Here is a 25,420-nt window from a genome sequence, read left to right on the forward strand (position 1 = left end):
ATTACTTAAAAAAACAAAACTCGTCTGTCACAGGTATCAATTTATTCATAAATGATAGGTCTGCAATATCAGGCTTTCTGATTAAATGTGCTGCTGAAGGAGTCCATGATTTATCATTGCTGTTGATCATCCAGATTCAATCTTTACTTGATAAATAACCTGTTGACGTAAGAATATCTAACAGCCACCATAAATTTCTCTTAGGAAACATTTATTGTCCAGAAGAATCTACTACAGCAGGGGTGTCCAATCCTGGTCCTGGAGTGCCGGTGTCCAATTTAGGGTATTGAATAAAAACCAAGGGACATCTGCCCTCTAGGACCAGGATTGGACACCCCTGTACTACAGCATAATTACAGCAAGCCACTCTGAAAAAAGCCTGTTTTTTTTTTTGTTTTTTTTTGACAAACATTTGTGCAGTCCCTAACTAGCCTTGTTTTCGCTGCCATGACAAAACACTTGTTTCACATAATTCTACTTTTAATATGCTACTGTTAAGATTGGGGAATTTTGATAAGATGTCATGGCATATAAACGAGTTACTTTCTTTTAAACTGAATCTCTGCACTCAATGTGATAGAATAAATGCACTGGATTCACTTCTTAAATAAAACAAAGGGAGTGAGCTTTAAGGTATTGCAGTTTCAGGATTAAATAAGTCGACAGTATGTAACTTCTGTTAAGTAAAATATTCTATAAAATAATAATACATAGTTGTTTAACCCAAATCTGTTTTAATGAGAATTGACTGTAGTACTTTATACTTGATGTACAGGTGTGTATGACGCAATAAAGACTATTTGCATAATTAGCTATGAAAAGGCAAAACAAAAAGACCAGTTTAAATTTAAATTTTGCACCCCAGGTGTGTTTTTTTTTTTTTTTAAGACTTACTTTATTAGGTTTCTTACAGTTATACCACAAGGAACACATCATTTTAAAGCTCTGCTGCACCAGCAAATAAAATATGATGTTGAAAATACAGCATCATAACTTATTTTATGGATCAATCAATGTTATTTATAAAAATCATCAAAACCTTCTGAATTTCAATGTTTTAACAGCATTACACTTTTGTGTAAGTCTACCTTCATGTTTGATGCCTCTCTTTCAAGTTTGGTAAGGTGATTTGAGTTGTCCTCAAGATCTTGTCGAAGATTCGAGTTTTCCATTTTAAGTGCCTCCACTTGCTTTAGCAGCTGGTCATAAGAAGCTGCAGCCATCTTGGACTACTACTTGACCTGATCAAGAGAAAACAGCATTGTAATTTCAGTTCATTTCTCTAGACACAAACAATTTATTTTGTATTAGATGTACCTGAAGACAGATAAAATAAATCTAAATTATCTTATGATTTTTTTTTTTTTTTTTTTTTAAATAAGTCTGTGTGCTACAAATCTCAGGAGTTAGATTTTTTGTCTAGCCCCTTTATGTATCATAATTAGAACATCTTGTTGTAAAGCACGTGTAACTCAATATTATCTCAAGTAGTTCTTAAGGATTTAGGTAAATGCTTTCTACTTAACTACACTGATCACTAAAGTAATAAATGACCTTTACCGAACAGTGTAGTGAAACAGTGCACAAAGACAGTTTGCATACATGACAAAAATAAAGGTAAGCTCCATCCCTTCCAGAATTAAATATTTTTTTCAGTACTGTACTGTAGAAATAAATATAAAGGGTGCTGGGACAGATATTTATTCAAATATTTCAATACACATTAACCTACTCAAATATGCTTCTATTTTTTTTTTTTTTTTTTTTAATTACTTTCCAAAACAAAGACAAATGTTCTTACACAGGTAAATGAGTTTTATTCAAAAACAGGTGTCAAGGAATTGGAGAACAGTTACTTGGGCCAAAAGCATCACAACTTTAATTAACCACACAACCCAAGGCATTAGCAATACATTTTGCCAAGTTGATTAATTACACAGATGCCGAGCACCAAGACGTCTTCCCACTTGCATCCTAATCCAGACTCCTGGATCACCCTTTACAAATGAGTCAGTGTTGTCAGCTCTAACACTCACGATGTTTACCAAACGTTTCAGAAAACTGATTTGGATAAAGAATCATCAAGTGAATGTTAGGCTCAATATGACTGCCATTTCCTCCGACATCAATTCAGATACAGAAAGATTCAATGTAAGCGTCTATTTGGATGCTGAACTCCTTTCCACAATCCTACAGAAATACTCTAGGTGCAAATAATGGGTACTGAGTGCTAAAAGAAAGATTTACCCCCTTTTCCCAGTAGTTATCTATTACTTGATTAAAACTTAATTTTAATATGTTAGCATAAATCAAATGTTATGACAAGACCCATCTGCTAGATTGTGACAGCCCTCAGTATGTAGTGTTGATGAAAGGTACTGGTGGTACTAGCACTGCAGGCATTCGCAAGCACTCAGCCTGTGTACCCTAACATTTTCAAACATTCAAGAAGGTCAAATTGTAACTAGTTCCGTTTTAGGGTAGTCTGTGGCTTTTCATAGAGGTGGAATTGCTGTGCGTATCAGAAAAGTTGGAACAAAAACCAGAAGGGACACCGGCACCTCCCAGACTAGGATTGGAGAACCCTGCAATAGATTAACCTTAAAATGTCCTCTGGACACCATGCCGAATCAAGGCTCCCTACACTGAGTTTGTTGTTTTTCTGCATCCGCAGTGCTCTCATCAATAAACCCATTACCATTACCTCTAAATAAATTAATGTATAGTTCAAATTAACTACTGAAAAGAGCAGTCAATCATAAAATTACATTTCAGGCAGGGTGTTTCTGATGAACCACACAACTGCAGTGGCCCCTGCATGCTTGGATACACAATCCTATAATACATTTTACCAACATCTGAGCTGGTGGTTAACTAAAATTCCATAACTGCACTAAAAGGCAGCTGAGCCCCCACTCAGAAATGCTTCCCCTAGGGTTTTCTAAAATATATGCAAGAACACCACATATATATATATATATATATATATATATATATATATAACGCGAAGGTCTCCCAATGATTTTAATAGTTCTAGTGGTCTATTCTATGATATATATATACAATATATATATATATATATATATATAGATATATATATATATAAAGAATCTAAATCTAAACAATGTATTTTCTGATTACAGTTACTGAGAGGATTGTGTGGTACAAACACAAGATGTGACTCCTGTTCCAATTAAAGTGTCAGACAAGTTTAACAATTACTGTAATGAATGTACTGCACTTATTATCACTGTATGTCACTAGAACAGCATACAGATCACAGAAAAATCTGTATAACACTATTTGAGTTCCAATAATTTATTACTGTAAAAAGGTCAGACCAAACAGATAATAATCTGGTTGGAATTACAGTTCCTAAACCAGCTATAAGAAATCGGTATACTGATAAAGCCTAAAAATAAACACAGTACAATGTAATACACATTCATTATTAAACTGATTTAATGTTGTAGTATGGGTAAAATAGCATGCACATAAATAGACAATTACCCTCCAAGTAAAATAAGTTCCAAGTGCAATATTAACTAGACCAGTGGCTCTCAAACTGTCCACCGACTACTTTCAGGTAGACCGTAGAAAGGTTACACAAACCTCCTCCATGGCCAGCACGCCGCTTACATAACAGCGCCTATCAGGCTGCCCTGCACACATGATTGAGTGATTGTATACATCCGGCTGAAAGTGGGGGTACAGTAGACCGGTCAGTTCGTAACTTTGGTGTTCGTAACTCTGGGGTTCTATTGTATACAGAAAAAGACAATGTTCACTATCCACGCATTACAAAAATACATTATTGGCACTTTTAAATGCTTGTACTAAAGCCCTGGACACACTGCCCGATGCGATCAATAGCAACGCGATTCTTCAGTTGCACAGGGCAGCATGTTATGCTTTGCGATGAGATTTTACAGGATCAGCACAGGATTTTACAGAATTTAAACACTGTTACATTTTGCAATGCGATTCACTCGCATTGGGCAGTGTGTTACATTCACTCGCAAGGCTCAGTCAGCAACCAATGAGTTCACCGTGTTCAGTCATATGACTGGAGACAGACATGCATGCATTCTCTCTCTATGCACTTCTTATTGTGACGTCACATCCAGTTACCGTTGCTAGGTGGGTCTAAACAAACAAGTCTATAGTAAAAAATAATTGAGCGTTTTAAAACGTGTAAAATTGTTTAGTAAGAGGTTGTTTAATATAAATCTAATTAAAAAGGTAGTAAACAGCATGGTGCAGTCTTTTGCAGCAGACTGCAATACCATTCAGAAACAGGACACTGAAAAATGTAGTCCGAACACAGTTGTCATCTGTCAGGCATATTTGTAAAACAATTCAAGGAGGAAGATAAGACGCCCATTTCATAGCAATCTGAGCCATTCCAGATTTTATGCTGACCTTAATCATTCAGACACAATTAAGCTTGTTACTAATTAATGTATCTATTACACTGTGTAACACAATTTTTGTTCATGGGTAGTAAGTGTTATTTCCTAATTGCTTATGCCTCAAAAGTATAGAAAATGGCTATTATTCCCCACAAACTTTGCTTTTGTGACCAGGACAGGTAAATTTCAAAATATCACTATTTCCAATGAGAAAACGGGCAAATGTGTCTTCGTTCACATAAAGTCAGAAAAAAGTAATACAAAAATGACTACAAAAGATTTAGAAGCGAGTAGTTTTTCGAGATTTACGATTATACTGTAAATTAATAGTATAATCGTAAATCGCGAAAAACTACTCACTTTAAATCTTTTGTAGTCATTTTTGTATTACTTTAGTATAAATACATGTTAATTTGGATTCATATGTTGTTTTTTTCTGACTTTATGTGAACGAAAAGACACAAATTCACCCGTTTTCTCATTGGAAATAGTGATATTTTGAAAAGTACCTGTCCTGGTCACAAAAGCAAAGTTTGTGGGGAATAATAGCCATTTTCTATACTTTTGAGGCATAAGCAATTAGGAAATAACACTTACTACCCAGGAACAAAAAAATAAATAAATAAATTTGTTACACGGTGTTATTCAGGTCTCTTCTTTGCAATAGATATTGTACTTTTAGCTTTTAGACAAAACATTTACAGAATACAGTACTTAAACTGGTTCTAGAACCATGATTAATTTATTATTAATAGCTTTAATGATACCAAATAATATTTTTTATTTACAATGAAGGGAAAACATAATACTGTACATGTTTTCATAATAAGCATTTGGGAGCCATTACATATTGAAGCATATAATCAATTTTTTACCCCCTTTAAATTTATTATGAAAAGTAAACTAGAAACGTTCTTTGAAACTCCAATTTAAAAATAAACTTACAGAAACAGGCCATCGGATTAAAACAAAGAAAGGTAAGTCTACAGTTATTCTTAATATTATAGTGATTTATTTAAATTTTTTATATGCTTATTTTTCAGTAAGCTATACTGTTGATTGTGTGGTCCACCGAGATGATTTAAAAAAAAAAAAAAAAAAAAAAAAAAAAAAAAAAATCAGGTTGTCCATGAACAAAAAAGTTTGAGAACCACTGAAGAAGACAAATAACTTTTGCACAACAAAGTAACATCCATTATATTGGCAAGGAATGACAGTGCACACATCCCCAAGCACAGGCACATACTGACTTGCCACAAAATCTCTGCCCTGAGGGCACAGTGAGGGTCATGAGGTGACACCATTAAAGCATATCTGCACCAAAGACAGCCTCTGTAAAAAAAAGACAGCTATTGCCCAGAGGGGTAGTTGGTCTGCAGTCTTCACTACCAAACATTGGGTTTTCGTGGCCAATTTATCATACTTTGGTGACAAGAGGAGAAATAAAGCACCAACACTGCTTCTGGTTATTCACCTAAAGTTTAGCTACTGTCCTTCAGGTTCAACAGCAGGTCACCCCAAATCAGTACATGTTAGTACTGTTACATGGCAAGTATATGAAATGTAGATGTACTGTAAGAATGTGCTGTAGGCATCACAACTGCATGCCTGCAACAATGTATTGCCAATTCTAAATTGGCTTGTTTTCAGGACGTGATGCCCTGATTAAATATTCCAGTGCACAGGGCTATTGGTTATTTTTATTTTATGTTTATTGGAACTTCAGCTGAGGCACAGGGTTAAAAGCACACAGCACATTACTGTATTGTTCTACAGCATGCAGGGGCACTGGCTGAGTTTTTTTATTAGTTGGCTAGTAAATGTCAAACAAAGAAAAACGAATAATGTATAACAATAAAATGGACCCGGACAAGATTCTTTGTGGAAACAGATCTTAGGAAGAAACACAAAATGCCTTATATATTAAAATCTTATGGGGATTAATTCACATTTTGATCTTGAGAGAATGTTGGTGTACTGTTTCTATATTAGGATATGTCAAGAAATAATAATGGTAATAAACTGCCGCTGCCTTTTTGTTAGTCACCAGACGCCTCCGAACCAAGTTGAGAAACATATCAAAGCCACTGTAAAAAGACTGGAGTCATACATTTACTGTAATGTATAAATGAAAAGCATTTTTTTTTAAACAGGATTGAAACACACTACAGTTTTAAAGCCAAAGTCCTTATCTAATTGATCATGCATAAGAACAGTTGAGGCCATGTATAACTCATTTGAGTCACTGCAAGGACCTAGGCTTTATTTTTACATTAATAGGAACAGTTTCCACCTCACTGGTTACAAAACAAGTAAAACCCAAGTGTCATGCATTAAATAAAACATGTCACAAAACATGTATTGTACTTAATACAAGAGGAAGAAAAACAAACCATTTTGGGGAAACCTTTTTTGCAAATATCTGTTTTGCAAATAGACAAACTGCAGATAGCACTGTGCTACTGTACAATATACTGTTCTTTCGTACATGCATCTCTAGCTTTACATGGGAGAGCCAGATCAGACATATATTTAAATAAAAACTCGCCAACTCAAAGCTATGGTAATTTATCCAGCTACAAGGGTCAGAATGCACAGAGTGAAAACACTGTTCTTGAGTGTTCTTGTGGAGATGTAGATTCAAACTGGGCTGGGTTTCAGGTACAGTATACCGACAGAGCGAAGGGACAAAGGTACTAAGGAACTGGTCATTCTTATCAAATTATGGTTCTTTTCAAGTACAGTTAACTGCCTTATATTATGTCAAAGGTTGCTGGACCAAAATAGATTAAAATCACTGCAAATTTGTTTTTCATTTCAGTGATTAGAGAATAGACAGTACTAGCAAAAATACAGCTGCCTATTTATATATATATATATAATTGCAAGCAATTTAAGGAGCAAAAATTGTTAAAGGTGTTTTAAATACAAGCCCAGTAAATTGAATTGTTATATTGTATATAAAAGAAATGAGAACTGCTGAAGAAAAAAGACCAAAATGTCCTATATTAATTTAATAAATTTAAATCAACACTGAACGAATGTGTGTGTACATACACTATAATACGACTGCATCAGCAAACAGACAAATACATCAAATTCTATCTGAGAAAAAGGTTTAACACATGGTTATTAGACTCTAGACAAAATTCTGTTTTTTTTTTTTGTACAAAGCAAAGAGCTCTCTTATTATATGGCCTAATTAACGCAGTCAACACTGCTGCCAACAAAGGGTTGGGGGGGGGGAGAAAAAAAATCAGCCTGCTTCATAAATTATTTATTAAGATTTTCCTCAGCCTTCAGTTTAAGCGCAGATTGGAGCTCAGCTATTGTCATGTTAATAATTAAAAGAAAAACATTACACCCATTCCTTTTTAAACTGTTCACTTTCATAATTTGCTAACCCTGAATATAATACTTTTAATTGGCAATGTTCTCCTCCTTGTAAGAGGATTCCATCTTGTACCATCAAACTCATTTTTAAATCAATTTCAGTAGCCAGCAATGCAGCACACTGGCTCATTCCTCTGCAGCTACGAGACCAAAAAACTGCAGTCAACTGCAAATGAGGGACACCACTCTGACACTACAAAAGATACGGCATGCAACTATTCAATAAGATACATTTGGCAGTCAATCAATATGTATATCTTGTCAATATTTCCAAGATTTTTATCTTTTTACAAAGGCTTGTCACATTCTTCACAGATTCCACTGTGAAAGCATAAAACACAATGAATCTGGTTTCTTCCAGCCTTTACACTATAGAAACCAAAACCATGGCAGTCTACATTTTAGTACTACGCTGGTTACCTTAAACACATTTTATTTCATATTCAGTCTCTACAGCAGTTCATTTTTCCAAAAGCACAAAGCATGTCTCTTCTGCCTTCCCTGCTACTGGATAAAAAGGAGAGATACATGGAACCCTACCTCTTCTTTATAGATCCAGCGTACACAAAAAGAAAAGGCTTAGTCTTTAAGATATTCTAAACAAACCTAATTTCTTAACAGTATACAATTAATCATTCAAAAACAAATCAAAGCGCCAAGTAAAAAAAAAAACAAAACAAAAACCTACCCCATTTCTGTACCACTGTCAACCTCCATTCCATCTCCTCTCAATGTCCTGTTCGTTTAAGCACGGCAAAATACAGCCATTCTAGTCACATGTCCCCACATGGTGCCATCAGCTGGCAAGTCGAATCTGACCTACACTACTGGGTGAAGGTCCTGCTTCCCGGCAGATTACACAGCTGCTTTCCATAGTCCCAATTAAATACCCGTCTGGAAGTGTTATAAGCCGCTTGCTCCGGCAGATGAGTCAGCATGAGCGGGCTTCCAGTCAGGTCGACAGTGGTCCCGAGCCTTTCACTCAGCCGGACAAAAAAGTAAAAAAAAAAAAAAAAAAAAAATATATATATATATATATATATATATATATATATATATATATATATATATATATATATATATATATATATATTACTATGATTTTGGAGTACAGACGTACTATGCATATAAGCACTCAAATCATCTACCAATCACAAAGACCCCTTAATCTGCTTTTATACTGGTCAAACTGTTCTCTAAACAGTTGGATTTCATGTAACAAAAGCAAGCCTATTTTATTAATACAGTTTTTACAAAGCCTCTGGAAACTGATAACATTAAAAAAATCTGATAGACAGCTACTCATGTACTTCATTTGTTTTCGTCAATACCACGCAATGTAAGATATTACAAATAAAGTTCCAATCACTGGGTTACCGTGAAAATATGCCCATAGACTCAATAAGTAAGTTGTTTTTATCTCATGGAGAATGCCAAGTTAAACCATAGTTGGTGGCCTTACATGAATACTGAATAGTATCTCACCAAATACTTGGATGTTTGGACGTCTCAGTAAAGAAAAAAAAATAAACATTGTGCTTTTTACATGCAAATAAGGCTGCCTTCAAAAAAAAATTTAAAAAACTGCTTCAGAGGAAGCAAAAACACTTCCTGGTTGCAATACATACCATTCTGTCCTTCCCTTTGATTTCATACACATTTCTGAATTTATGTGGGAAAAAGTTTTTTCATGGCTCTGAACCAGGTCAAGCCCTTGGCAATCAGAAAACAAGCATTTTTTTTGCAACATACTTTCAGATGGGAATCCTTTTTAAATGCTCCCTTCTTTAGTGCGATTTAAATGTATTTATTTATTTATTTTAAATAAGAAAACACCTACTACTATAAAATACCAATGTTAGGACTCAAAATGTTGCCTTTCAAAGGAAGCACAGTACCTCCAAAAAAAGAGCACAAAAATCTATCAAAGGAACCTACCCTGAAAGTGCCCCTTCTGCTTTTGATAAAGCGCTGCAATTTCTAATTTAATCTTGCCTGGTAATTTTTCAAGAAGTACCAAGATAAATTAGGTTACCCCTGGTTTGCTACCAAGTTATCACCTTCTAATTAACTAGCAATACAATTTAGCTATCAATCTTAATATCTGATAACAAATGCTTTTATATGTCAACTTATATAAAGGGCTCTTATCGACCAAGGGCACAGAGGAATGACTTCCAAAGCCCTGAAATAGATCAAGCTGCGTTAAGGCAGCACCAGTAAAAAACACTACCTCACAACTAAAGGTGTTTTTTTTTTGTTTTTTTTTTTTAAATCAGTCCTGGTGTGTTTCTATTTACATCAATGTAAAGTCACCTCTTTTCAGCAGTAAGAACAACTAAATAAACTGGCTAAAAAAAAAGTTTTAAAATAATCATCATGGCAGTTACACACAAATCTATATTCCTTCAGTATTTTGTTGCATGAAGTACGTCCCTAATAGAGATCTCACTGTACAGTGCAGTCTGTGGTTACTGTAACTATCACCTTATGTGCATTGGTCTGAGTAATCCTGTAACATTTGATTCCCATGAATATAAGACAAGTACTCATGTTGTATACATGTGTTGTGGTGTGGTGACGCCAAGCGGAGGCAAGGGGTGGCGGGCACCACCCCTGAAATGTGTCTGCTTCCCCTTCCGCCACCCCTATTTATTTCATGACAGTGTTTATGCAAATGTAATTTTCCTTACGTGCATGTGTGTTTATTTTTTTTTTATTTTAATTACAGAGTAGTAGAGAGGAGAAACATGTGATGTGTAACTCAGGAGAGAGAGGCAGTGTGAGCAGAGGTAGAAAGACAGAATAACGTATGAGACTGCATACAACACAGCCCCCGAAATTAGATTCTGAACAAGGTGCTGCTGTTGCCACAACATCAAATGCACCAACTACACAAAATGACCAAGATGTAAGTATTGAAGATGATGATGTAGACATAAGTGATTCAAATCCACAAGTCCCTTCCTCACAGGAAAGAGAGACAATCTCAAGTTTCTAATTGAAAAGAAACATGGCAGAGAGAACTACCTGGACCTTCTGATATTTACCAGGCAATATGTATAATTTATTTGCACTAAAAACAATATAACATTGGTCAAAAACATTTTAGTTCACAGAAAACCAAAAAATAATGAAAAAATAAATAATCATACTTAGAGCTTCTTAATTCATCTCCCATTCTCTTTCACTTACACTTTTCATATACAGATAATCTTTAAAGAATCTAAATTGATGCTTTTGCAGATTATTCTATATGGGAGGCTTTGATTTACAGCCGTCCCCCACAAATAGATTAAAGTAATGCTGGATGAGTTTTTTTCTCTTTCCAATCATTTCATAAATAACACTTTCACAAAAATCTTTATGCAACATAAGCCCGATTGGCACAAGACTAAAAATCACCCAGGGTTTTCAATTAGTTTGACGGTGTGTGGGACTTACAAGGTAGTAGGGGGCACCGAGGTGCATAGGGCTGACCAGGGAAGAGTGTGTATGTGTATGTGTGTGTGTGTGTGTGCGTCTAACAATGTACTCTATTAGTGCAATGAAGGAGTTGTATTTCAGCACTGCTCACAGCAGGCCAAGATCAACAATAAAAAAATTATACTTTGAGCATCAAGGCCACTGCAGTACAATACCGCACCTTTAATTGTGTATAGTTGTAATATGGGAAACAGTATGCTGCAGCTCCCACGCTCAGCAATAGTCAAGTCCTGATCTGATAGCATGTACTGTAACACAGACATCTCTTACTATTACATGTTACCGTTTATTTTTCAGTAAAAACAAGTTTAAAAATTAGTGTGTTCGCTCCGTTATTTTTGATATTAAATACACAGCAAGCACACTGTCATATATTTTAGATTTTTTCATTAGCACAATCTTAACCCTTTCACTAAGACGGGGTATGATGACTCAGAACTGGCACTGATGCTGCATTTTGGTCTGTGCAAACTGCCTACCGTCACAGAGCCATCATATTTATGGCAGTCTCTGAACCACCTCACCAGCTCACTGAACTGCCTGTGTGAAATGGTTTGCCAGTACTGAAGCGCTATGGTGGGCATGGACTGAAAGCCAACACCCCATGTGACTGTATACCAGACGAAGTTGTTCAGCCAGGTACTCAAATGTTTCTTTTCCAATGCGGAAAGGTTTTTTTCCCCACTCACTATCCGAAAATCTTGTGAGTATGTGGTTCCAAAATACATCACCATGTTGGTGTTCCATTACCCACGGTACTTGCACACGTTTGGTTACCATCATAACTGTTGTATGAAACTGGGGTTACTGTATTCTGCTGGTGTTAACATACAGCACCTCTCTGCGCTTAAGCATTTGTCAGCGGACACGGTTTCACCTAAAATCCCATCATGCCTTTCTTCTTAAAGGCGTATAGCCTCTATACATGAACCCCCAATATCCTTGATATTTGGTGGTGGTGGTGGGGGGGGGGTGTCTATGTATAGCATTATGTACTACATAACACATTACAGTACGATAATACGACAAAATGAATTGAATGATAATATCTGAAAGTAATATTAATATAGCCGACGCAAATATAGTATCAGGTGGTGGCTAGCACTGGTATTACGGGTGAACAGTATGTTACCGTTTCCAAATTCTCTGCTTTAACACTACAAAACCCAGATCACACTTTTCTGGTAAATTCTTTTGGTATAACTATAGCTACTATCATCTTATTACAATATGCCTCTTCGACTGATAAAGGTTTCTGCTTTTTTTCAATTAGATGACACATACTGATTTATACTCAAAACCCAGAGTTTCCCTTTTGCAGTAAAAGGAGTAATTGTATTAAGTCACAGGAACCAAAATGCTTGTTGGGCAGAGTCAAGTCTTGCATATAACCCTCAATCGGGAGCTTAATGTAGTTTGTTGTTTACATATTTTTTATATTGTATTCCCACACCTTGGCTTACTAATAAAAAACAACAACGCTTGGCCAACTATATGCCATTACTTGTAATGACTTATGTAAATTAGAGTGGGGTCAGTACAACAGTAATCAATACATTTAAATGTTACCAATTAGTCACAATTGTGACATTCTACAATGCTTGAAATGCCAACTTGTCAAAACCCTGTATTTGTGTGTGAATAAATATATTTATGTATGTATGTATTAGGGTGTTAATCATTTAGAGTTTAAACGTCAGTAAAGTGTTAAGCATTTATGATCTTGCATAATCATTTAAATTGTCAAAAACGTGCAGGTCAAATATTAAGAACAAGAGGGTGTCTGCAAATAATGGCTACTCAGAGTTTTTGTTTGTTGTCTACTTCCTATCTTTGTCTCGTGGTATCATTGTCATTGGACATCCACCTCCCAATGGCCAGCATGCTTTTGGTCAAGTGACTAGCAATGTCCTCTTCTGAAGCTCGGAATAAGCAAAGCCTGGTCTGAGCATAAAGGGAGACCAAAAAGTAAAATGTAGACTGTGCTCTGCAGAACTTAGTTACAGCGAGAGTACAGGAACAATGTTAAAGCACATGAAAATAAAGTATCTTGTACATACGATGTCATCTTCTACTACTGGATCTAGCGAGGAGGTGGTGTGGCCCAGACACACAACAATACAAGCGTATGATAGTGCTAGGAAATGCGATAAAACCCGGGCTGAAAACATAACATGATTGATTAGCGAGATGATTGCAACTGACATGCAATCAATTTCAAATGTGGAGGATACCGGATTCAACAAGTTAATGTTTTTTGTTGAGCCAGATTACAGAATACCATGTTTTTTTTTGCAGCCTATACAGAAGGAGATGCAGGTTTTTCTGGGAGTGAGACTTGAGAGATGTTTAAACATTTTTATTTTTTTGTTTTGTTTTGTTTTTAACAAGAGGAAGATTGCTTCCACTGTTTATTTTTCTGATCTTTTTTTTTTCCTACTGCCAGTCAGACAAGCAGAAAACCTACTGATATCAGTTCAGAACATTGATCCTACAAGGGCTCTAGATGACATGGTCCGCACCCAACAGTGGCTAAAACACACACTACCGAAACTAGTGGTGTGGTGCCTCCCCGGAACAATACAAAAAATGTGAAGGCACAGGACCAGACGAAACCAGACGAACAAAGGAGACAAAACAAAAGTCTTGCCGACCTGAACTGACCGGGTCGCTACAATATATTGAACTTACATTCACAAAGAGATATTTACATTTTTTTAAGTACTCGAGTAATAATTCACGAAGAGATATTTACACTTTTCCAAATACTCGAGTAATAAATTAGTGCTCAAGTAATTATAATTATTTAGAGTACTCGAATATGCTCGGTGTCTGGCCAGTAAGGTTCGCTGTTGCGCGATAAGGAGAAACAATCCCTGCCAGTTTCCCATCCCTCACCTCGGGAGCGTCAGAACCAATGTGACGCCCCCCTCGGGATCCCCAGCAAAGTTCAGCCTCTTTGTACATCCTGGACGCAAACTGGCGCAGTCCAAGCAATGCAAGTCATCCTGCGCTCCCAATGGAAGCGCTTTAACTAGATGAGCTATTCGGGGACCCCCAGAAGTAGTATTTTAATTCAGAACAATATGATTCTGAAAATATCACTTGCCAAGAGACGACAAGTTGACTGTAACACAGTACATACTTTTAAATTAGGTGCGTATTGTAGCAGTATGTCAAATTCTCCATTAATGACCCAACAGCAAAATTAAATCAAAACGTTACCCATGCAAAGAGCTGCATAAAAAGCAATGCAACTTAGTAAAGAATTTAATTTTTTTAAAAAAAAACAAGTTTCCAGAATTAATCAAAGATTTAGAAAAAAAAAATACATCACAGTATCCAAAACTGTTTAATGACTAACTCTTCTACATTACTGTAGTTTGCAAGAGAAAGAAAAAAAACGCAGACTGTGATGGTTCCTATTCTAAAAACTATACAATATAATGTAACAGGAAAAGTACCTGATACAGTAGTTTGTAAATATGCAGCATTATATGGACTGTGGTTTAAACAATAAAAAAGGTTTTCACTACACACTGGAAACACAACCTGCCTGAAAGAACAATAGAAAATGTCTGTGTATCTACCTACCAACTGTAAAGAAATTCAAAAATCTTAATTGCAGATAACTACTCAACAAATTGGTAAACCAAAAGTGCTTTAAAATGTTACAATATCTCTCATAAAAGAATGAAAAAAGGTATTACCTTTTATATCCTACTGCATGTCAAAAATGCATTTTGACCCTGATGATGGTGGGTGCTGTCTGCAGCTGATCCACGAACACGTCTACTGCAACATTAGGGCTAGGATAAAGGAGTAATTGGTACACTATTATCTCCTCAGCTTGTCTTCTAATTAAAGTGAGACCACAGTAAATTAGTTAGCAAGCATTTGTAAAAAAAAACAAAAGGGACACAAATGGAGAAATGTAAAAATACATTTAACAGCCAGCAAGGAATGCCAATTACTGTAACTACTTCACAATCAAACCTTAAGACTCAGGGATCTGCCACGGCATCTAGAACCAAAATTGACAAATATATATAATGTAAAGTATTTCACTTTTTTTTTTTAGTGAAAATCTAACATCACTTAGCTATGATGTCAAAATACAGCAGTGGTTTCTTTTTAGTTTCAGATTCCCTATTTGGAGTTTGGATCGACAATCTTATTTTAACATACAGTATTGGAAGATGTCGTCAGGATCCACTTTTTTTTACATGTCTGGAGGTAACTGCATTCTAAATAAATAAAGGTGTAATAGGCCACATTAAATAAAGCAGGACTCCAAACAATGATTCCTAGCCAAAGAAATGTGTTGCGAAATCCAATTGCTGGGTACCACTTCAGAAGCAAGTTGGGTGCTATCATATTTAACTGCTTGAAATACAACAACTTGCTAAGACACTACAGTAATACTAAAACAGTAACTTTGTTTGTACTCAGGGCTCTCCAAAACATTTTCCTTAAAAAGACAGTTCTCACTTGCAACCATTTTAGTCGCAGTCTGGAGCACTGTAAAGGTTCCTCCTGTTGCCTCCTTTGGCCCTGGGCTGTACTGCACACATCTCTTTAACAGACATTCATGTTAACAAACGAATGTGTTTTGTCATAACACACTTAATTTTAAGTTAACTTGTTACTGTATATCAAAATGCTTTATTACAGTGTGTACGTATATATATATATAGATATATATATATATATATATATATATATATATATATATATTATATATATATATATATATATATATATATATATATATACACACACACACACACACATTTTGCTTGTTTGTACTACCTGCGTCCCTGTCCACTTACAGTGTAGAAGTTAACAAAAGAACATGCACCATTCAATACTGCAAAAAAATACTGCTGAATCACTGTCTCCTCCAGCGATATGACTGAATATTAGGATGTTATTGGGGAGCTGTCTTTGGTTTCCAGAGGAGGCTAGTGGGTCTGAATTCTATCAGCATACTATCCTACAGAACATTGTATTGGTCATCTGTATGTTACTGTAAATGCAAACTTCTGCCATCACTGTGCCCCCACAGAAATGCTTGTCAAGCAAAATACATTTCTTCATCACCCTGGAGAATCATTTCAGCAAAGCTACCGTAATATTAAGGTAAAAATATCAAGAAAACCTTAGTTTCATATTGGAATAGTTTTTCTTCATTTATTATTGAGGTATGGGATAAGACCTTTTTAATAATGAATACATGTGTTATTATTATAGAATACAGTTTAATCATCCAGTTATACAGTACTAGCAATAATTTAACTTTGACTTGAATTCAAGAGAAGCTCTGCACATATATGAAATGGGAGAGGTGCTTTGTTGGACGGGTGATTTAGGGAACTTGAAGCAGAGGTTGAATTAGAAAATAACAAGCACAATTGTGGAAATCAGTTTGGGTATCAAAGTGTTTCCAAAGCATTTGAATAACATGTTTCCGTCCACATAATGCCTGTCAAAACAAAAGCCTTTCCGTAACTAAGGCAACTAGCAGCTGAATGGCTAGCTGCATACTGCTGGTGTGTGTGAGAGGCAAGCGAGTGTGTGAAAGCAGGCCGACAGGAGGCTAAAATTACTGAGATGGGAGAAAGGGGCACAGAATAAAAAGTAGGGTAAAGAACTTGAATGAAGAAAAGAATAGATGCCAGAAATAAATTAGGAGGAATCAAAAAAGGAGTTTCACTGAGCCATCAGCAAAATGAGAAAAAAAAATCATTATGACCTATATCCACCACATGTAAATGTAACATTAGTTTTACTGTACATATATACAACCATACAAGACATACACTTCTGTTAAACTATTTGATGTATGTGTTACACTCATAGTCAACGACTATGTGTAACATATACACTATATGCACATCACCGGAATTGCATAACAGATTCTGTATCTAGTTCCTGATTTACAGGTCAGTAAACTAAATCTTAATTCTGTTTAAGCACAGAACTCTATTTTTTATGCTGTTTGCGTCTGTGTTTAAACTGACATTGTTTAAGCTGTTGGTGCCTAAAATTATATTTAAAAAAAAAAATGCCCCAAGTACTCTTGCAGGTAATCAACTGCATTTAAAGATTGAAAACTGTCAGTGGATTGCATTTTAACAATAAATTAATAGCTGCTATATGGTGAAATAAAAAAAATAAAAGGCATGCATGATATCCCACAGTAACACCCACTTCCTAAATACCACACATGACCCATGAGTTATCCACAAGATTAAAAGAAAGGCTCAAATTGACGCTGACTAATTCAGGTTCTGATATGAATCTAACACTGCAGCATAATATCACTGATGTAATAAACAAAACACTTAAAGAGCTCAATTTCTCTCTCAGTTTTTTTTCTCCCTATAGTGTGCTTGTAGTACAATACAGTGTACTTGAAGTCAAATCAGTCTGTAAGCTTTGACATTTTTAGTAAGTTTGAATACTTGAAATTAAATCATTCTTTAGGTACTTTGATAAAGATTCACTAGTTGAAAAAAAACAAAACTTTACATTACTTAATTTCTAAAGAATTTGCCAGTATGAGCTGGCTACATCCAGAAAACACTTAAGAGACAGTGGTGGCAAGGACCAACAGCGAGGTGGGCATCATGACAGCACAACTGCAAACCCACAAGTTTTGCTCTCCCTTTCATTAGACCACAGACACTGTATTCTAAATTCCCACCCCTACTAATTACACTATGACAAGCCCAATACAGTACACTGGACAAATTAAATCATTTGAATGCTTCCTTGAAAGATGAAAGGACAAGGCCTTTACTGACTCACATCCATAACACACACACAGTTCCCCATAAATGGTGATACTTGTTTGCCTAGGAAAATTACATTATCAAATAAGATTAGTATCATCTGACCAACTTCAGACCATGCTGGAAGCCTTTAAAAAATGATAAAAGAATTAACTGTGTTTATACCTCCAAGCCTTACTTGTTGTCACTTGCAACAGAATACTAGATAACATCTTTAAAATAAGTCTACTGTACCTCCAAACCAATCAGTCAGAGTCAAACAACAACACTTATACCCAGCAGTGCGTAGAAATAGTTCTGAAACCTGAATATATAGAATGCTTGATGCATCAGCACATGTGATGAAGGAATAATAAAAAAGCCACAAATACCTGAATGCTTCTATTATCAGTTTAAAAATCTGGGGTAATACATCACAAAAGATTTCTGTCCTATGCTTTAACATAAAATTAAAAGTTGTTGCTTTAAAGTAGTAAGAGTTTAGCTTTCAAAATCCTGTATCCACTTTCTCCAGCTGGTTGAGGTGCAGATCCCACCAGGAATTATCAGGGACAGAAGAACAATGCAGGAGGGATAATGCACCCCCTCTGTGAAGGTACTATTGACAGGGTACTACTTCATTTTAATAGTGGAGCACTTCTCTGTCTAATAGATTAGGTCTCTCTTACTATCATTTTTACAATTTATTATCTGGGTTATTATACTTCTTGTGATTAGTAAAATAATAACCAGCTCAGTGACCACCATTAAAATAATTCCCAACCTAACTGGAGACATGCCCACTTTCAAACGCAGCATATCAAACAATCCTAAGCAAACTTCTTGCAAATGTACATAATCTCCCTTCTTCTCTTAAGGGCTGATTCTTAACAATGGTACCCTTTACCACTTTACCAATTCACACCATGACTCGCTTGCATGATTTTACCCTTATTTCACCTATCTGCACCATGCATTGTTTTTGTAACCTGTGTGGTAGAGAGATATTGTGCAGGATCATGTGCATGTGCAGTATACACATCTCTGGCATCTATCTTAATTATGTTCCAAAGTGTTACAAATCTGATCTATAAATATATCGTTATTTTCTAAAACTGCCTATTATTTACACCTAGCCAATATACAATGTGTTTCTATAAACATCGGTTTACTTTTGTACATCACTATCTTAATGTCCAGAGTTACAATAATTGTCGAGATTAAAGTAGCAAGCAGCCATCTATACTAGCATTTAGTAAATTGAACCAACACCTGACAGCAAATACAATATGGTACTGCGAATGCTTCATAGATCACTGGATAATACCTTAGTGATATTTTGATATTAACATATACCTACTCGGGGGGGGGGGGGGGGGGGGGTAATCATTGCTAAATTGATGTGTGTGTTTGACAGTACACTGTAAAAAAAGTATATCTTTCTCTTTAAGAGCATATTCAATGAGAGAAATATCCATAAACCAGGACAAAAAACTGTTAAACTATTCATATGATGCATCCAGGTCCTTTTGTCAAATGGGAACGCGCAGTGACACCAAGTTCGTCAAATATTACGAACAAAAAAGAAATTGCAATTAATAACATAGCAGAATGCTACTTATTGAAATCTACAAATTAGCGTTTCACAATACATTTTCCACTATACACAATGGTTTTTAAAAATGTAAAACTACTGTTTGAATATGTTGGCCTTATATGCCACATAAACACAGAAAGGTTTGAACCGGCGTACAGTACACTGGTATAACGCAAATTCTGTGTTTCTATAATGCATTCCTTGACGTCGATAGCCGAATCTGGGCATTGCTATACAGACTGCGTGCTTAGTCCTGTAACACAGATATACTGACCCTAATCTATTAATACCTTTCCTCTTGGTGGCAAAGTGTGTGTAAAACAACCCAAATTATCACCTACAATAGCTGATAATTTTCAGGTTTTCCCTTGTTGTTGATGTGCGGTCTGCATTGTATCGTAATACTTTTTGCGATGTTTAGCGTTTTTCTTTTAAAACAGTTAACACTTTCTACAATAAAGCATGTTTTGTCCTTTTTTTTGTTTTTGTTGTTGTAGTTTTGTTTTTTAAACCACTAAATCATTCACAGTGACTGTAACGTTCCTAAGGGTTATTTATTGCCAACTTTCCGTACACTTCACAACAGTTGAAAGTTGTTTAGCCAATCATAGGTAAGCAAGCAAAATAGTATTAGGAGCCATTGCTGTTTTAAGTAAATCAACACTTCCAAATAGCCTGAAAAGGTACATTTTGTTCAATAACAAAACTAGCGGGAGTAACTTGCGAGTCTGCTACCGAGTTTCACACTGGGCTGTACAGTACTGTAACAAACAAACAAACATTTGTACTCACTTACCTGAAACAACATTCAGCCCTTCCCCGTAGTCTAACTTTCCTTCTCGCTCCTGAAAAGTACGTTAAACAAAAGTTATGTGTCTTAATTTGTGGCGCACATCTCGTTCCCAATTTTCTCTTTTTCTCAACGTTTTTCAATGTTTCCCTTTGTGTCTCACACCGTTTCTTTCTTTTCAGTCACTGCAATCCTACCCTACGCTACGCCATATTGTCTCGTCCTGCAGCCCCGGGGCGCGCAGGCGCAAAACAAGCTGTTGCAGTTGCAGCTGCGGAGAGGGCAGTTCCACTTCCAAATTCCAATCTGCTCTATGTTGAGTCCTTGCAGCGGCTGCCCTGGAGCTGCGCAAGTAACCGTGAACTCACAGGCACACTATCTATGTCCGACAGTGTGGTACACTGCTAATCCAGAAGCAATGCGTCCACAAAAAAGTTTCTGGTCTGTTTTAAACTTACCTAACACGCATCTAAGGTGTTGAAAGATAATAAAAGGTCAGTGTCCCTTCATACTCACTTTACACTTTATTATATATATATATATATATATATATATATATATATATATATATATATATATATATATATATATATATGTGTGTGTGTGTGTATATATACATACACATATCATGATTCTTTGATCATTTTCTGTGATTTTGTTTGATATCTGTGTTTAAAATACTTGATAGTATGAAACATCACACACTGTCAAAATGAAAACATTACAAAGTATCATGTATGACCTCCCTGAGCATTAACAAAATCCTGGCAGCGTTGACGCATAGACCTGATGATCCTCTGGATAGACCGCTGTGGGATGTTCCGCCACTCTTCCTGTGCAGCTGCAGCCAGCTGGCGAAGGTTGGTTGGTCGCGGTTGTCTCCTTGGATGGCACTGGCGATTTGGTCCCACAGATGTTCTATTGGACTAGGTCAAGACCGCGACATTGTTTTCTTGAAGTCGTGCAATTGTAATCCTAGCACTGTGCGGTATTGCATTGTCCCCCATTGTCGACACTTCCGGATTAGCCTGCAGGAACGGAAAAACTGTTGCCTCAAGGACTTTGTCAATGTATCACTGAGCAGTAAGGCTTTCTTGTGTTAAGGGAGATTCCTCCCCACATCATCACACTTCCTCCACTTCTGGTTGACTTGTGTCAATGCAACAATCAGCATATCATTGACCATGACATGGTGGGCCGGTGTGGTGTCCCTTTGCCTTCCAGGATGAGTCCTGTCCCTCACAGAGCTGATTTCCTGGTCTCTCTAGTTGAAGCAGAACATCTCATTCTCCAGGCAACTTCTCTCACAGACCGGCTCCCTTCAATCATGCTGGTAGCAACCAGGCATTCTTCATTGCTGTTATTGTGTTAATTAAAATCATGTCTTTTTGAATGGCTATTTATACAGATTCTTAATAAATAACAAGATCTTCAGCATGTGACCTTATCATCAGGAAGAAGATATGTGAAAACACCAGCAGGCACGTCAAAGCAGTTTTTCACATCTTTTTTAAAGCTAACCTGTTTGGAGTGCGTAGGATACTTTATTAGTGTCAACCATGTTACATGAAGTAAATCTGAAAACTTAGCTTTTTCCAAAATTAAGCCCTTTACCAGAAGCACAACATGAACTCCCATTCTGTTTACCACATGGGACATAAGGGCCAAATTCTGTTATCTATATCAATAATGTTACTGGTCAACTGTTCAGAGTAACATAGTTGACTGAACGTAACATTGTTAACTTTTTAAATACAAATTAACCCGTTGTTGCTAATTATTTTATTACATATAAAATGTTCTACATTTTCTAAATTCAATTTTAAAGTAGGTAACAACTCTAGTGAGCTCAGACGAGGTCCCCCAGCCAGGACCTTCAAGGTTATGCTTCATTACGAAAAAATGCATATAGCATGCATTTATTGAATTTTAATATAATTTATTATAATAAGAAGTTAATTTAAATGACTATGCACACTATAATATATATACACACACACACAGATATATATACAATTCATGGGGTAATGTGTGATATGAGAATTTAATGCCCACCTCGGGGTGGGGTGCTTGGATAAACCATCCCACCCCTCAGGTGAGCACTAAATTCTCATATCACACACTAACCCATGCATTAGTCTATCTACATTACATGGGCAGTAGCTATATTTAAAAACCATATACATTTCCTCACTTTTGGTGAAAAATCCTTGATCTTTGCTGCAAATACATCTTAAAAATTGGGAACAGGGAATCGAGTCATGACAAGCCTTTGGGTGTGAGAAGTCATACTGCAGATATGAATTATATATATATATATATATATATATATATATATATATATATACACACACACACACACACAGTGCCTATAGAAAGTCTACACCCCCTTTCAAAATTTTCACCTTTTGTTGTCTTATAGCCTGGAATTAAAATGCATTAAAATAGTTTTTTTTTTTTCATTTATCTACACATCCTACACCACAACTTCCAAGTGAAAAAAATATTCTAGAAATTTGTAGAAAATTAATTCAAAATAAAAACTGAAATAGCTTAGTTGGATAAGTGTCCACCCCCCTTGTAATAGCAATCCTAAATTAGCTCAGGTGTAACCAATCACCTTCAAAATCACACGTCAAGTTAAGTGGCCTCCACCTGTGTTAAATTGTAGTTATTCACATGATTTCAGGATAAATTCAACAGTTCCTGTAGGTTCCCTCTGCTGTGTAGTGCATTTCAAAGCAAAGAATCAACCATGAGTACCAAGGCACTTTCAAAAGAACTCCTGGACAAAGTTGTTGAAAGGCACAGATCAGGGCATGGGTATAAAAAAAATATCAAAGGCCTTGAATATCCCTTGGAGCATGGTTAAGATGATTATTAAGAAGTGGAAGGTGTACGGCACCACCAAGACCCTGCCTAGATCAGGCCGTCCCTCCAAACTGGATAATCGAGCAAGAAGGAGACTGATCAGAGAGACTACCAAGAGGCCAATGGCAACTTTGCAAGAGCTACAGGCTTTTATGGCCAAGACTGGTCAAAGTGTGCATGTGACAACAATATCCCAAGCACTCCCCAAAGCTGGCCTATATGGTAGGGATGGCAAGAAGGAAGCCATTACTCAAGAAAGCCCACCTTGAATCCCGTTTGAAGTATGCAAAAAAAAAAAAAAAACACTCAGGAGATTCTGTAGCCATGTGGCAAAAAGTTTTGTGCTCTGACGAAACTAAAATGGAAGTTTTTGGCCTAAATGCAAATCGTTCTGTTTGGCGCAAACTCAACATAGCGCATCACACAAAGAACACCATCCCTACTGTGAAGCATGGTGGTGGCAGTATCATGTTATGGGGATTTTTCTCATTGGCAGGGACTGGGGCAATTGTCAGGATAGAAGGGAAAATGAATGGAGCAAAGTGCAGAGAAGTCCTTGAAGAAAACCTGCTGCCCTCTGCAAGAAATCTGAAACTGGAACAGAAGTTCACCTTTCAGCATGACAATGACCCAAAGCACACAGCCAAAGCTACATTGAAGTGGCTAAGGAACAAAAAGGTAAATGTCCTTGAGTGGCCCAGTCAGAGCCCCAACCTAAATCCAATCGAAAATTTGTGGCATGACTTGAAGATTGCTGTCCATCAATGCTCCCCAAGGAACTTGACAGAGTTTGAACAGTTTTTTTTAAGAAGAATAGTCAATATTGCCAAATCTAGGTGTGCAAAGTTGGTAGAGACCTATCCCAACAGACTCACAACTGTAATTGCTGCCAAAAGTGCTTCCACCAAGTATTAACTCAGGGGGGTGATATATTTATTTATTTATTTTTATTTTTTTCACAGTAAAACTTTTTGCCCCTTAAGTGTGGAGTATGGTGTGTAGATAAGTGGGCAAAAAACCCTCATTTAAATGCATGAAACTCTAAGTCACTGACACAACATAATGTGAAAAAAGTTCAAGGGGGTGTAGACGTTCTATAAACACTGTGCACTGTATAGATATATATATCTATGTATATATATATGTCTAACCCCGAAGAGGTTCTCAGATAATTTGATATATATATATATATATATATATATATATATATATATATATATATATATATATATATATATATATATATATGTATACATATTGCTGAAGTCACATGGGCCAAACAGGCATTTTAAATTTTATTGGTGAATGGCAATAATGGCAACGGCAATTGCATAATTCTAAAATAAAATGACACAAGGTTAATCGTTTTGTGGGAAACACACAGGAGAAGGAATCAAGAAGGAAAGTTGGCCAATTTACTATTAAACCCACTTTTACCAGGAAGTCACAAATACTTTAACAACAAAAGTCACATGATCTGTGGTGTTCATCTTCTATTTTTAGCAGGAAAGGTGGTGTCCCAAATGAGAAGCTGTGTCCTGTCTACAAGTCCAGCATATATCCAGTATGTGACGTGGAAATGAGGCAGAAGGGGGAAGTTGTCTCAAAAGTCACGCTCCTAGAAAGTCAGTGAGTTGGAAATTTAAAGCAGGAACTTGTAGCATCCAGTTTTGTTTTCAGCTACCATATATTGCTTCATAAAATACGAAGTCCCACATACACGCTTTCAACATATATCTTTTTAGTTTTTTTGTATTTTGAAAATGAGTATTTCCTGTAAATGTAACAGTATAACTGTTGCTGCCATTCTTGATCACAATGGGTGACTACATATCCTTATTTTCTTTTCTTTGTATAATGTTTACAATGTCATGACAGAAAAATCTGAAATAAAGCTATTGCTGTCATTTGTTCATAGCCCCATAAATGCTTCTGATTCTTACATTAAATAATTCTGCCAGTTTTTTTCTGAAACCCTTTTTTTTTTTACTCAAGCAAGTCATGGGAGATTTTATCTGCACAACTGACTTTATATTTGAAATCCTGTTTTCTGTTATTAACAGTTCAATCCAGCAATCTCCTTTCAATCCAATCA

At 36.1% G+C, this 25,420-nt stretch overlaps 1 protein-coding gene across 5 annotated transcripts in view; it reads right to left on the reverse strand.

Moving 5' to 3' along the window:
- LOC121315888 (adenomatous polyposis coli protein-like) overlaps positions 1–20,693 on the reverse strand; it is a 57,558-nt gene extending 36,865 nt beyond the window's left edge. For 2 of the 5 annotated variants that reach the window (XM_041250484.1, XM_041250455.1), the window contains exons 1-2: positions 20,461–20,693; positions 1,089–1,241 (exon numbers count right to left, since the gene is read on the reverse strand). In XM_041250484.1, the coding sequence (XP_041106418.1) occupies positions 1,089–1,223 (135 nt within the window). In that variant the 5' untranslated portion in view covers positions 1,224–1,241; positions 20,461–20,693. Of the gene's footprint in view, positions 1–1,088; positions 1,242–8,493; positions 8,546–15,001; positions 15,101–20,460 lie in introns of those variants that run through there. The other 3 variants (XM_041250465.1, XM_041250474.1, XM_041250494.1) reach the window with 3 other exon arrangements.
- Positions 20,694–25,420: the final 4,727 nt, after the last annotated feature.

This window comes from Polyodon spathula, chromosome 1, assembly GCF_017654505.1.
Source record: "Polyodon spathula isolate WHYD16114869_AA chromosome 1, ASM1765450v1, whole genome shotgun sequence".
NCBI classification, from domain to species: domain Eukaryota; kingdom Metazoa; phylum Chordata; class Actinopteri; order Acipenseriformes; family Polyodontidae; genus Polyodon; species Polyodon spathula.